The sequence below is a fragment of the Notothenia rossii genome (assembly GCF_949606895.1).
Source record: "Notothenia rossii genome assembly, chromosome: 7".
In the NCBI taxonomy this organism is placed as follows: domain Eukaryota; kingdom Metazoa; phylum Chordata; class Actinopteri; order Perciformes; family Nototheniidae; genus Notothenia; species Notothenia rossii.
The window spans coordinates 32,186,403-32,200,542 of record NC_136905.1 but is presented as its reverse complement, the minus strand read 5'-3'; the positions used below and the strand labels follow the sequence as shown (position 1 = coordinate 32,200,542).

General features: G+C 40.8%; 1 protein-coding gene across 1 annotated transcript; it reads right to left on the bottom strand.

The window, feature by feature from the left end:
• Positions 1-1,050: 1,050 nt before the first annotated feature.
• Positions 1,051-12,922, bottom strand: fzd6 (frizzled class receptor 6). The gene is made up of 8 exons (XM_079640600.1): positions 12,797-12,922; positions 10,768-11,176; positions 6,545-6,741; positions 5,876-6,455; positions 5,068-5,487; positions 3,137-3,285; positions 2,610-3,047; positions 1,051-1,840 (listed from the first exon to the last, which is right to left on the bottom strand). The coding sequence occupies exons 2-8, from the start codon at positions 10,951-10,953 to the stop codon at positions 1,681-1,683; spliced, it is 2,130 nt and encodes a 709-aa protein (XP_079496726.1). The 5' UTR covers positions 10,954-11,176; positions 12,797-12,922; the 3' UTR covers positions 1,051-1,680.
• Positions 12,923-14,140: the final 1,218 nt, after the last annotated feature.

Here is a 14,140-nt window from a genome sequence, read left to right as displayed (position 1 = left end):
GAGTCGATGTCAAGAATAAAGCCAAATATTGAGAATTACATTGAAATAATTTAGAGAATTAAGGCAAAATGTTGAGCAAGACAGAAGAAACAATAAATAAGAGGTGAATTTTTTTTTTTTGCGTGTTCTGAGTAATCTGGAAACGTTTGAATGACTAGAATAAAGTCAAAATGTTGAGTATTAGGCCAAAATGCCTCGAGTGTGTAAATAAAAGTAAATTTGATAATTGTATCTTTTTTTACTAGATTTGAGGAGATAACATTGGTGGTAAGGAAAAATCATAAAAAGAAAAAACATTGACGCAAACACATTTTTGTTCAATTATTTTTTATTAAAATTAAATTGGATTGATACAAAATTCTGCTGACCAGATAGGCTACATAAAAAAGTAAAAACAGCTCACAACAGTCGTAAAGAGCATTTTGTAGACTACAGTAAGACCTCATTCACATGCCAGAATAAGAATAAACAGGTACAAAAGAAAGGGACTGACAAAGATTCCCTTTTATATTGCTGCTTTTGGAACAGTTGGCTCCCATACATACAAGGTATAGAACCTCAATGGAAGAAAAGATCCCAGCAAAATACACAGGAATTTTTTTTTTACATAAAACACAGAGGTTGGTCTGGAAGTACTTAAAGGAGAAGGATATGGTCTGTGGCCATATGTTATAAATAACACCAGAACAACGCCCCATTTTGTTTACGATTTCCATACCTAATTAATAGTGGTTTGTGCTTCCATTGACAAATAGTGCAAAGTCTGTTTGATTACTCTTCTACAACTGATACTAAATCATATGAATTTACACCCAGACCAGGAACATAGACAGACATCACACATGCAAAACATCTGTAGGTTCTTTGAAGTTTTTAAAAAAAGTCACACATTCTTGTAGAAAACTATAAAGCTATACTTTATCCAAACTTACAGGACACTTCTTTGAAGATGCAATAAGAGTTTGTACAACAGAAATAAGCATCAAGTGTACAGTCTTTGATAGAGAACATAACATTTCAACATTGTCTAAAAATCAACTATACCAAGTATAAGAGTCTGCCTTTTATCAAAAGAGTAATAATGTAAATTACAAGATGAGGTTTCAAGACAAACCGACTAGTAAGACATTCAATAAAACAGTTTACCACAGGAAGTCCTTAAGTTGAATGTTTGGCAATTCCATGACCTTTCTTAAAATAGCTCAGTGTAACGACTAGTCCAGTGAGGGACTCCATTTCTAAAAAATAGAATATTTACATAAATATTGCATTTGTTTTCAAAAATGCATTCTATGACAATGAGGTACAAATCTACAAAACATTAGTCCTAATGTTTTTTATGCATGCTATCAAATAAAAAGACCATTGGTGGTGTATAAGTAGATCATAGCTGTGCTGCTGCAACATTCAGGTGAAAGGCCAAAAGCTCAGTAAAGCTGAAATACAGTGATCTAACGCCTTTAAACTCACTGCTAAAACTCTGGTCCAAACATACCATATATATACTCAAGGTACGTTACATTTAGCTGGATATGAACATTCAATCACTAAAATAGAACCAATACAATCATTATTTGATATATATGACACAAAAATGGTTTGAAACGGATACATGAAACGGCATCAATGTGACTGGATTTGTGGATGGATGCATGGATGAATTTGGGGGGGTCAAATGTCTCAGCAGGTGCTGTCCTTTGTGTCCTTGCTCGCCTCAGGCAACTGGTTTGCCAGCTGGGGGGTGGAGAGCTTGATGCTGCTGTGTGATTGGTTTAGAGCCGTACGCTGCGGTCCACTGGTGACGTGCCTGACCTCTGACATCTCGCTCCTAGGAGTCATCCTGAAGCAGACAGGACACATCAGGATATCTGTGCTTATTTATTGTACACATATAGTTCTGTATAGCAAAGCAAACCGAATAATGTTGCATTTTCACTGTATGGCACAGCACAGCTATACTTCTACTTGTTACATGGAAGAAGTAACTTTGGGAACTTTGGGATTTTAGCTTGCAAGACAATTTACATGTAGAAAAAAAGCACAATAGGGCATCTTTAATATACAATATCATTGGCCTGCAATTCAGATGTGAGTTGAATCTTCAAAGGGATTTTCATGATCCTACAGAATTATTGATAATGTCCAGAGCCCAGTCTGCTCTGATTGGTTAGCTGGCTGGCTCTGTTGTGATTGGTCAACCGCTTAGTGATGTCCCACCCCTTAACCCATCATGTACAATGTGTTGGAGCGGTAGCCAAAAGATGCGCAAATGTTACATTGTGATGTCACTATGTTACAGAAGTAAACAAAGGAGTCCAATGGAGACTCCTTTGTTTCAGGCAGGGCGTTTCAGGCAGTGGGGGAGAGAAACTCCTTCTGCAGGGAGCTTTGGGATGTTAGCCTTTGCAGACCATTTACATGCACAAACACCTTTATAACACACTACAGGAAAGGCAAAACTATACAACTACAGACCTGGTGCCAAGAGTGAGTTGAGTCGGACCAAAACCATGCAGTGGAAATGAGGCATAATTACGTGTGAAACACTGAACAACTGAAAAGAGAGAACATTTGATAACTTTGAGTGATTACAGATTTGTCTCACTCACCTCCCATCTGGGACTCTGTGCATGCTCTCTGAGCGGCTGCTCATCTTAGAGGAGCCCCCCCCTTTGCTACGTCTCTCTCCGCCTTCCCTCTCCCGATCTCTCTCCCTCTCCCCCCTCCTGGAGCTCCGGCTCGAGGTGCCCCTGTCCAGGTGCTCCCTGGCTGAGGCCTCGGACAGAGAACCATGTAACCGGGGATGGTGATTTCCCAGCGCAGAGGGTCCTTGATGGGTTGTCGTGGCAGCGTTGGATGCAGCGTTGGATGCAGCGTTGGATGCAGCGTTGGATGCAGCACCGGTGCTCGTGCCCATGGACTTAGAGATGACCTTAAGCTTGTGTGAGTTCGGGTTGTGGTGCTTCTTCTTGTGCTGCACGCGGCTGTTGTGCTTGAGGAAGAACTCACAGGACTCCTGCAGCACCCGGCGGCTCTCAGTGATGGGGCTGTCGGAGGAGGACATGAGAGTTTAGTGAAACTATGTATTTATCACTCATGGAAACTGAATTTTGAATAATACCAGGAAACATCTTACTCTCTCTTGCGGGTCCTGTTGAAGAAGTAGGCCCACTCAGAGCAGGTTTTCTTACTGCTCACCCAGAACACTGCAGATATTCCAACCACCAGAGTCATTAAGTATTTGACCAGAAACAGGGAGAGGTCTGGGCGGTCGTGCTCGGTTGTCTGGAGCAGGGAGACATAAAGAAACCATGAAAGGACCCTTGTGGTAAAACCAATGTTTGACTCAAGACAAAATCCAGATTTTGAATTTATAAGCTCATTAACTGATATTTAATATATTTAAAAGGGGGCAGAACTAGTTTGCTTTTTTCTTCAACATTTTTTAAGGGTAATCTTCTACTCTCCTCTGATCATTGTCACGCTGTATGGCAGCACACAATAGCTTCTGTATAACACATTACATTTTTGAGGTAAAAGTATTTTTATTTTAAATGAGCTATTTAAAAATGACCACATAAATATGTTGTATTTGGGCCGTTTTTTCTTGATTCTGAATGCTATGTATTTGGTGTCTCTTTAGGAATGGATTTTTTGGCAAACATCTTTCTGGCTCAGAAGGCAGCTCACAAAAATCTTTGAATTGATGTATCCATTATTATATAACTGCAATACAGTCCTCTCAATGTAACCTCAGTTTAGCCCTGAGCCTGTTTTTCACGTCTCAGGCTCGAAAATGACATTCCCAGAACAAATGACTATATCTTCCCGTCTAAAAAGGGGTAAATTAATCATCTTTTTTCTCAAAGCAATGATAAACCTGTGAGTTGGATGTAGAAAAGTCAGAATCAATATAGATCTTTTTTATTTTGAAGTAAATTCAGATTGAACATAGTAAATAGTAAACAATTGTAAATTATTGTGTCCGTCCAAAATAAAACATTACTTATAGTGAAAACCACCCTTGAATGATGGGATCGGGGAAGTTCCTAAAATCCATCTAAACATTACCCATTGGTGAATGAGTAACCAGAATGCCCAATACCGGAAGCTGTCATACACTCTCGTAGCAGCTATTATGAAATCTCCGTTATTGACATAAAAATTGAATGATGGATTATCAGTAAACATTTCAAAGTGACACAGAGACATTGGATTAACCTTCAGCAGCGTTTTTATCGTTTTAATGCCATTGAACACAACTTTTGATAAGAAAACAACAAAGGTAAGACGTTTTTAGCCGTTTTGGCTCCGTAAAGCTAACTTTGTTGTTGTTTCGCCGCGAGTTCTGTTCGCTCAGTGATGATACTTATATGTCTGGAGTCTGTGGAATCTCAGCTTGCTAATCGATATCTTGTTTGGGCAGATCCGATAAGTAATAAGGGTATTTTACCATGAGTTCTGTGCTAAGTGCGTTAGCATTTTGTCGCTCAGGGCTAATTCAGAGCCTTTGTTATTACCCTTGTGTTTTGTTTAGCTAAAAATGGTTAATATTGTCTGAAAGCTGAGTTTCTTCCCGTTAAGTGAGTATGACACATTCATAGTTTATTAAATGTTAAGAAGCCCTCAGACGCTGTTTCTTGCAAGATAATGGGGCTTAACTGGTTAATACCTTCTACAAGAGCCCATTTTCATCTAAAAGACAAACAACATTTTTTGTTAAATGATGCGATCAGACAAACTTCGAGCTTCTTTGATCAACTCAGATCGAAAATAAAAGGTTTTCCAAACGCTGACTGCAGTTACTTTTTTTGTTATCTGAACCACATTTTTTAAGCTTATACTAAAACTATTTTATGCGTTTTAGTCATTTGCAAGTTTAGAACGTGCAAGTACTTTGCAAATTAAAACAAAATATATTTGGGTTTGGTGACTGACAATTTTGAGAAAAGGAAATTCTTCATCACCATCTGCAGACCAAACGATTAATTGATTAATCTAGAAATAATCACCAGATAAATTGTTCAGAACTAAAACACTTTCTTCACATGACTGAGCCACAGCTACCTTGTAGGAGCAGGGGATGCTGTACTCCTGGCAGCGGTCGTTGATCCAGGTGTTCTCCCAGGTGCTGCGGTGGCTCTGCTCGTAGGTGTAGCAGGCCAACAGGGTGACCAGGGGCACCAGGTAGAGGCAGCTGAACACGCCGATGCGGATCATGAACTTCTTCAGCTTCTCCTGGTTGCGCTCGTCGTGCTGGATGACCTGCCGGACGTGGTTGAGAGAAACGATGCCCGCCAGGATGAAGCAGAGGCCGATGACGACGCCCACGCACAGAGGAGCCAGCACGAAGAAGCGCAGGGCGTCCAGGTCGTACAGCCCCACGAAGCACACCCCGCTTATGTTGTCCCCTTCGACCTTGTTCAGAGCGAGCAGCATCACGGTCAGGGCCCCGGGGATCCCCCAGGCAGCAGAGTGGAACCACACCTAAAGACAGAGGACACAAGGTCAATATTTGAAAGAAAAACAGGGGTTCAATTGGGTCAGCAATGTCTACGAACCACCAGACAGATTTACATAAAAGCTAGAGAGCTCATTTTGAGGTTGATAATTGTATTTTGTGGCTCTACTGTGAGATGCTTTAAAGTTTTAAAAAGATCTATTTTTCTCATACTGCCCGTGCTGCAGCACCTCTTTTTTTTAAACTACCCTCCACCACCTGTCAACACAAAGCCTCCCACATAACAAATCCCAATTCAATCCATCACACAAGCACCTTTTTCCTGGCTTTTTATAGCTTGCAAATGTTATGTTTACATTCTTCTTTTCTTTGCTGCTGCTACTCAAGATGAGACGTCATTCTTTAAAACCTCACCGCTTTCTTATCTATGGCCTCACAGCTCCACTTGGGTCCGGCTGCCAGGAACCAGGTGATGGTGAGTATGACCCACCAGACGTTCCCGGCGATGGAGAAGAAGTAGAGCAGCATGAAGATCAGAGTGCAGCCTTTACTCTGAGAGCCCAGCACCACAGTCTCCACGCCGGCAGGATGTGAGGCTTTGGTGCAGGCGGCATGGTTCCCCAGCAGGAAGCCGATGAAGTAAATAAGCGACACAAAGCTGTAGCACACGGCGTAGAAGATGATGGGCCGCTCCGGGTAGCGGAAACGCTTCACATCGATGAGGAAAGTTAGGAAGGTGAAGAGCGTGGCGCCCAAGCAGACGATGGAGCAAACGCCGATGAAGTTCTTGGCAAATTCGATGTCATGAGGTTTGAAGTACATGTTGGAGCAAGGCGGTGCACAGTCCTCTGCGCCCAGGAACGATGATGAAAGGCCCGGTTTGGTCTTCAGCTGCAGCGGGCACCAGAAGCCCAGGTCCCTCTTAGCTGAGGAGGCGGTTATTGGGGTTGTTGCAGGAAGTTCTGGATCACCAGGAGAGCTACATGGGTCGAGTCTAGTTGAAAAAGCAAAGAAACACATCTTTCAAAGGATTGATAATTAACTATCTCTAGTGTGGATTTCATATAAATGTATTTTTTGTACTTGTCACATTGTAGCTCAGGAGGCCAGGTGATGCCAAAGATTCGGATATTCTCCTCGCAGTCGGAGAGAACCGTCTCGCACTGCTCTCTGCACGGACGGATCACCTTGTTATCCTCAGTGCATGCTGGGATAAAGGCTTGGCACAGGAAGTGGTGGACGTCTGGAGAGCAGCGCAGGGTTGCCAGAGGCATAAATGGCTGGAGAGAGAGAGAGGAACAAGTGACATGTTATTGAAGAAAAGAGGTTGTGATCTATGTGTTTTATAAATAGTTACTTCTATGTAACACTCGTGCTTCTATTGGCAAGCGCTACAACACATTGTTCGTGATAGGCTAAGGGGCAGGACATCTCCAAACAGTTGACCATCACAACAGAGCCAGCCAGCTAACCAATCAGAGCAGACTGGGCTCTGGTGTCAGACAGAGGGTGAAAAGAGGTGCTGCAGCCCAGGCAGTATGAGAAAAATAAATAGCTTTTAGAACATTAAAGCATGGAGACATGTCACAGTAGAGACACAAAAGACAAATATGAAACTGAAAAGGAGCATAATAGGGTCCCAAAAAGCATAATATATTAAATAATATTGTTGTTTTTTTTCTTGTGATGCTTACATCTCAAGTTGTGATGATGTCGTCAGTTACTTCCAGTTAGTTTGAAAACCCCTGCCCTGCAAAGAAGTATTAACTCTTATTTGTTGATCTGCAGTGATCCATAGCGCTTGGCTTCATAAAGGGGTCCATTCACTGGCTGGGAACCATTTTCTTCCATTTCAACACGCTGGTCAGAAGATTACGGACTGAGATGGGAGGGGGGGGGGCAGGAAATGACTGTAGGGACGTTGGGAGGCAGGAATGCACAGAGCTGTTGATAGGTTAGTCTGCTGCTGAGCCACAGTATTATTGTGTGGATTTATGAGCAGCGTACAAGGCATACACCGAAGACAACTTTATTCAAGTGCAACAAGTCCCGATCATGTCCATGCCAATGTTTTTTTTAATCCTTGGTCTTAAAGTAAATGCATCGTTTTTAGGCTCCTTTGTTATTGCTTCTTATCCACATATATGTTTAAGAGTCTCTTTGTTTGAACGTTCATCAGAGCAACATGCCCAGACAGACTTCTATACAGTCTATAATGCTAATATGTGTACACAAAACACACACATAGACTCCAACACAGTCCACTATTCAATGCTCTTTTTTTTCTGAAATCCAGCCTGGCAGAGGGCCCGTGTCTCTGGGGCCTGGGCCCTCCCCTCTGACAGTAAGCGTCCTTGTTTCTCTCCTGTGGAGGTCCTGGACTCCGTCTCAATGAGCTCCCCGTTGCTCAACAGTCTGACCTTTATTTGCTTTACGCCAGAGTTACTGTTAAAACTGCCCTCCTTTCAAAAACCTTCAACCCAGTTCAAGTTGAGCAGCTTTTCTCTCAAAGGCGAAATCCTATCTGCGGATAAACTCATAGCACAGTACTTCAAGGATTAAAAGGTTTGAAAAAAAGTGTGTACAAATCTGACTTTCACTCAAACTTTTAAGACTCTCAAGAGCCGATTGTCTATGACAGTATGTCAACTAGTCTTTCCATTCTCTTTGTATTCCAACCTTTTACTTTGCTACTTCAAAAGCTGGCATTCACTGGTGGAATCTGGGGCCAAGGGTGGAAAAAGGTTAACCCTCCGCCGGAAAATCCTACTCATATGCTGGACTGAAGCAGAAGCCTGCTTGATTACAGCGTCAGGGCTTTGGGATAAATCACTAAAAGCTTTCAAAGAGAGCTGTGCATAGAACGTAATGTGTGTAAGCCTGTCACCTGGGAGACAGGAGCGCAGAGGTATCACTGTGTACAGCGGGGGAAATGAGTGAGTGATTAACAGAGAGAATACTCATTGTGGTATGCAGGGAAGGCTTTGTGTCAGACTGGGTGTGTCCCTCCCCTTCCTCCAGAAATCAAAGGCTGCTCACAACAAAGTCCGTGAAGTTGCCCGTGGCCAAGGCTGCTGTGAAATAAGAAGCCTAACCCTTTGACAGATGCCCACACAAAAGACTCCTTCAACAGATCATGGTACACGCTCAACACCCTGACACCAAATGTGTGTAACTGAACCCTGGCGTTCAGGAATGCCAGGATGCAGCTAATACAGGAACTGAGCTAAGGAGACATGAGATAACACCTTGGTATGAAGACAGAAAAACAAGCCCACCAACTGAAGTAGAAATGTGAATTATTTATATTAAACTATAATGACACTGAAGCTGTTGTGAGTGTATATATTTTTAAAAAGAGATTCACTGTTTTGTTGACATATTTGTGAAAACAGTGCTTGAACATTAAGACTCTGGAACAGCGTTTCCGATGGCAACAATTGACTGACTTTTCAGTTGCTAGGAGACAAACTTTTATGATGCATCACAAACCTATATTACCTAAAACAGATTGATGATATGAAACATTTGTACCCTTTTACAAAAAGCACACATAGCTTAGGTTGTGTGGCATTAGCATTGAAAGACATCAGATCTGTCTCTTTACAACAGTTAACATTCAGAAGAGGACCCATCATATTTGTAGTCTACATGCAAAGAGGGAGCTGAGCACCTTTCTCACTAGCATGCTGGACTCAACAGAAGGGTTAAACGTTTTTTTTTTTTTTAAGGGTTAATCGGCTTTGTGCCAATATCCCATATGCAGAAATATTCCAATTCATTTTGGTACACATTTGTATCCATGTAATTGCAGCAAATGTATTAAGTCTCTCCTGCAGTGGAATAAAAACATTATTGTGCCTACAGTTATCTTGATGGGCCATTAGCAGGGGCAGACAGGAAATACAATGTTTTTTCAAATGCTTGGTTTTTGCACATTTGCGTCATCTCATTAGCCTAGGTCATATTGAAGAAGATTGAACTTATTGTCATTACGTAGTACAGGTACTATGCAACAAAACGGTTTCTCTGCATTTGACCCATCCTAGTGTTAGGAGCAGTGGGCTGCCATTATGTACGGCGCCCGGGGAGCAGTGGAATGGTGCCTTGCTCAGGGACACCTCGGTAGCACTTGGTCTTTCCGGGACTTGAACTGGTGACCTTCCAGTTGCCAAGCCAAGTCCCTATGGACTACGCCACCACCGATATCAAAGGTATTGCTCATTTTTGGCAGATTTTTCATTCAAAAAGTTTTATCTGCTGATAAGGATAATGTGCCAATATTAATGTGCATAATTTCTTAAGAGTAAATTATTCATATTTTGTATCTCTTTTTCCAATGCATCAGACAGTGGCTGGACTAAAAGAGACAACTTAAACTGCAGAGAAAAGTGTGCTACCCTCTGACTTGTATGTAACCCCATCTATCAGAAGTATTCCCTTGTACAGTAGATTGTTACCACGAGTGATTTCTTAATCTACTTTTCCTATCTTAATGTAACAGTAATCTTAATGTATGGATACAGTGTTAAATACCTTATTTCTTTAAATAACCCAGCACCTACATTTTTGTGAGGCTATGATGAAATATTTTAAAAACATATTACCTTTGACAGCTGAGAATTCAAAACAAGTCTGTATATTCAAAGTGTTCATGATAATGGCCATTCCATTTCAACTGTTTATTTACTAGTAGATAGTACTCAATGACCACCAGCCATGACTTGTAGACAGATTATTTATGCCTGTTGATGACCATGACATAATATGAAGAATGGTTCAATCAATATGCACTTATGAATGCCGACGGACACTAACATTTACAGAGTTGGGCCACTACCAGCACTAAGCATAACGATTTTCTTGAGATGATAAACACTGTCGGTAAATGTAACTTGAATTAAAATGGCATCTTCAACAACAAGAGTCTCTTTTCTATCAAAGGTCAAAATAAATACAACCCACAATGGAAACCAAGGCTAGATTCTTTAAAATATTGTAATTTAAGGTTGAACAAAGGCAACTTATTCCAAACTGGTTGACAATATCACAGATAAGGTCGGCATTAGTGTGTTCAAATGTAATCTTATTAAATATTTTCTCCCAAATGTTACCCTACACAAAATTGATTAGGTGAAGTCATAACCAAACAACACATACAATATCTAGTAAATATGGAAATAGTTTTCAAATAAGACATCAATGAAATGGAATTGGCAGTAAAAAAAAGACTGATTGGCTAATGCCCAGCAAGGCCAATATTCGCCCAATTACAATGCATCATGTGTATTGTAATGAAGACTCACCTCCATATTGCTGGCTGCGATATCTTGGTCGTAGTGCTCCATCATGTTGGGAAAGAAGGTCATGTTGTAGGGCATCCCCGAGCACCGATGCACTTTGATGGGCTCGCAGGTAAACAGACTGTGGGCACTGCAGCTTCCAACCCACATCAGAGCCAGGCACGGCCATAGTGGTCCACACATCCACATTGCTGATGGGGAGTGGATTTGTGTTTTTTATGTAAACTGGAACAGCTTTTCTTTTTGGCTTAGTGGGAGGATATCTTGGCCCAAACGTTGAATTCCCTTGGCTCACACCGTCATCCGCTTTTTAATTCTCCTGGGATCATCTCATTGGAGCCGAAGGACAGAACAGCAGGTAAAACATTCCCATCCTTGGTCAGCACATGTCTAGGCTAGGAATCCACCATCCCTGAGAAATAAAAAAAAGATATATTGAAATGGGTTTATACCCTCAGCTTCCCCCCCCACCACATTTCAAGATTTCTCTTGAGGAACCTCGGCAAGTGGTTATTACCGTATTTATTCAGAATTACAGAGCAGAGACAGACGAAAGCCCTGACATCAAAGCAGTCTATCACACAACCTCTCATTGTGCTATCACCTAAAGGGCTGAGTTAAGCTGAGCAAATTCAAATGCATTTATCTAGGAACCACGGCCCTTGAAGTCCCTTGAAGTTCTCAGGCTCCAGTTTGGGGACTGTTTAAAGACATATCAGTTAGTACTATTCAGGAAAACAAAATCCCTGTGCTCACTTTAAGGTCATGCAGACAGGGTGGGGAATTCTAAAGATCAACGCTGATTCAGTAGAATGAGTCTCAGCTTGTAGATGCTCATTAAACTTCACATTAAAGTGTCACTGTTTCACCTTCACACACTTATTTTATGATTTAAAAAAGCTCTTCAAAGCCTGAGAGACATTAATACTTTCCCAGTGAATAAAAAAGCAAAGTATCATGAGGTTTTGTTTTTCAAATTGGTCATAAATTCACCACTTTTGGACATTAGTTTTGGCTACAGTCTGTATAACCTACTACTACAAAAATGTATACAGCGGTGGAAAGTAACTAAGTACTGAACTCAAGTACACATTTGAGGTACTTCAATATATGTATACTACTTCATGCTTCTACTAAACTACATTTTGGAAGCAAATGTTGTACTTTTTACACCACCACATTTATTTTACAGATGTATTTACTAATTACTCTATACATTATTGTTAATATTGTATTCTATTCTGTAATGAGTGGTTTTACCCCTAATACTTAAGTACATTTTCCTAATTATTCTTGATGCAGTACTTTTACTTGAAATGTCTTTTATAGTGTGGTATTAGTTATTTCACTAAAGTAAAGAATCTGAATACTTTTTCCAGCACTGCATGTATACATGTCTTATAACAAGTAGTTGTTTTAAGTATTTTGTATGAAGATAGTGTATTTTAGTAACAAAGATAAGTTGTTTAAGTGGGTGCTTGAATTCCTGATGATTATCAGCTGATATCATAACTAGTGGTAACAGTTTATCTAATATTACCACACTGTTTATAACCACCTTTAACAATATTCTATGTTTAGATTATAGGCATGTGAATTCCATAAACTGCATATATATAATAGTTTGAGCTTCATGATAATAGAAACAGGGTAAACCACTTTGGTTATGCATTAGCATAAACGTTTAGGTTAGCATATTAGCAATGATTAAAGACACCCTAAAGGTTAGCAACGCAGATAGTTAACACAAGCAAGCAGGCGACAACTCAATGTAAGAAGCAAACACGAACAGGTTAGAACAAAGGATATTGAATTCTTCATAAGACATATTCAGGACATGGCATATCCACAAAGGAAAGTGCTATAATGTGTTCAGGAAAGCAGTTTTCCCGTAAATTAGACGCCAGCGGTGGTGAGGGAGTTCCAGTAAACATCCATGCCCCGGTCGCTGCCATGGGACAGTGGCCGAAAATAAGTTCGGTAAAAAGTGTAAAACACTATGAGAGTTAAACAATCAAACACAAACACTTACCCCCAACTATCCGGGAGTTTTCGTAACAGCTGACTACATGGAGCAACTCTGTGGGGAATTCGGTAGCGTGTTTCCTGCGACAGGCTCCAGCACAGTCTTTGCTTGTCGGGCTGCTGTAAAGCGAAGCTGCGTTCATGTGCATTTGTAAATGTCACCACTTCGTTAAAACCCGATGTCAGCGCTTAATATTTTGTCCGACGTTACCTTTTAGTTAATCATTTCAAGTTATAACGGTCTTGAAGTTCTAGATGTGTGGTAACTTTTAGATACAAATATAAAAAAACATAGTAAAGAAAAATTGTGTTTATCTGAGTGCAAAGGTGCACTTGAACGCGTCATGTGTGCAGATGAGCAGATGAGGTTTAGGACAATAAAAGACCATAAGTAATGTCAGGGAAATGACAAGGCATTTTCTAAAACAGCAGTTTAAATTCAGATTTTTTTTAGAAAACCAATGTGTGTATACATGTATACAATATTCTTTGTGAACTTCCATATCAACAGAAGGTGATGTCTGTCACTTTTCAATGGGAAGATGAAAAGACGAGTGTATGCTTACATTTTCCAAAATGGAAATCAGTGATTGATCAATTTAATTCGGACAGAACTAAAACGCAGAAATACACAACAGTAAATACAGCTATTGAAAAAATAAAGTCACATTCTGTAAGAAAATAGAAACAACACATTTCATCAATCAATCTCCTGAAGCTAAATGTAATATATTTTCACATCACAATGCCTGTTTTCATGTATGTAGTAAATATGCTCAACAACTGTGAGGTCTTATCCCAAATCATTACCCATGGAAGCCGTGGCACTGTAAAAAGCACGACCAATTATTTTAGCCGGCCCGGCTAAAATAACTGGATGGCCTACCTGCCTGTCAGCCTTCCATCTTGTGCACAAACTTATCTCGTGCCCTCATTGGTCATGTGCGCGTTCGTGTTTGTTGGAGGAGGGGCCATAGGGAGGAGCTAAGGAAGTCTGAAAGAAGGGACAGATTTTTTTGGGAAATTCTATCGTACTCGAGCTGGTTTCTCCATTCTTACCTACCCTACCTGCTTTAAGTGCAGTACTTGAGTAAATTCACTCAGGTATACATTCCACCACTGGGAGCAGTATGGTGTTAAATAACAGCACTTGGCATTAATCAGACTCTTCCTTTACAGTGCCCCCCCCCCCCCCCCCCCCCCCATCATAGTCATGACTCTATTATATTAACACACAGGCATTCACATAGCTTGCCGTATCGCAATTATCCACCAGAGGGCGCTGTTTCCCATCTTTGTCCATATTCATGCGACCGCCGTGTAGAGGCGGGGTTTAAAACCTAACAATGTA

Coding starts and splice junctions, on each gene's coding strand:
- fzd6 (XM_079640600.1), bottom strand. CDS start 10,953: ATGTGGATGTGTGGACCACTATGGCCGTGCCTGGCTCTGATGTGGGTT. Junction 6,456..6,544: donor CCTGAGCTACAATGTGACAA/GTACAAAAAATA, acceptor TTTTTCAACTAG/ACTCGACCCATGTAGCTCTC. Junction 3,048..3,136: donor AACAGGACCCGCAAGAGAGA/GTAAGATGTTTC, acceptor CTCCTCCGACAG/CCCCATCACTGAGAGCCGCC.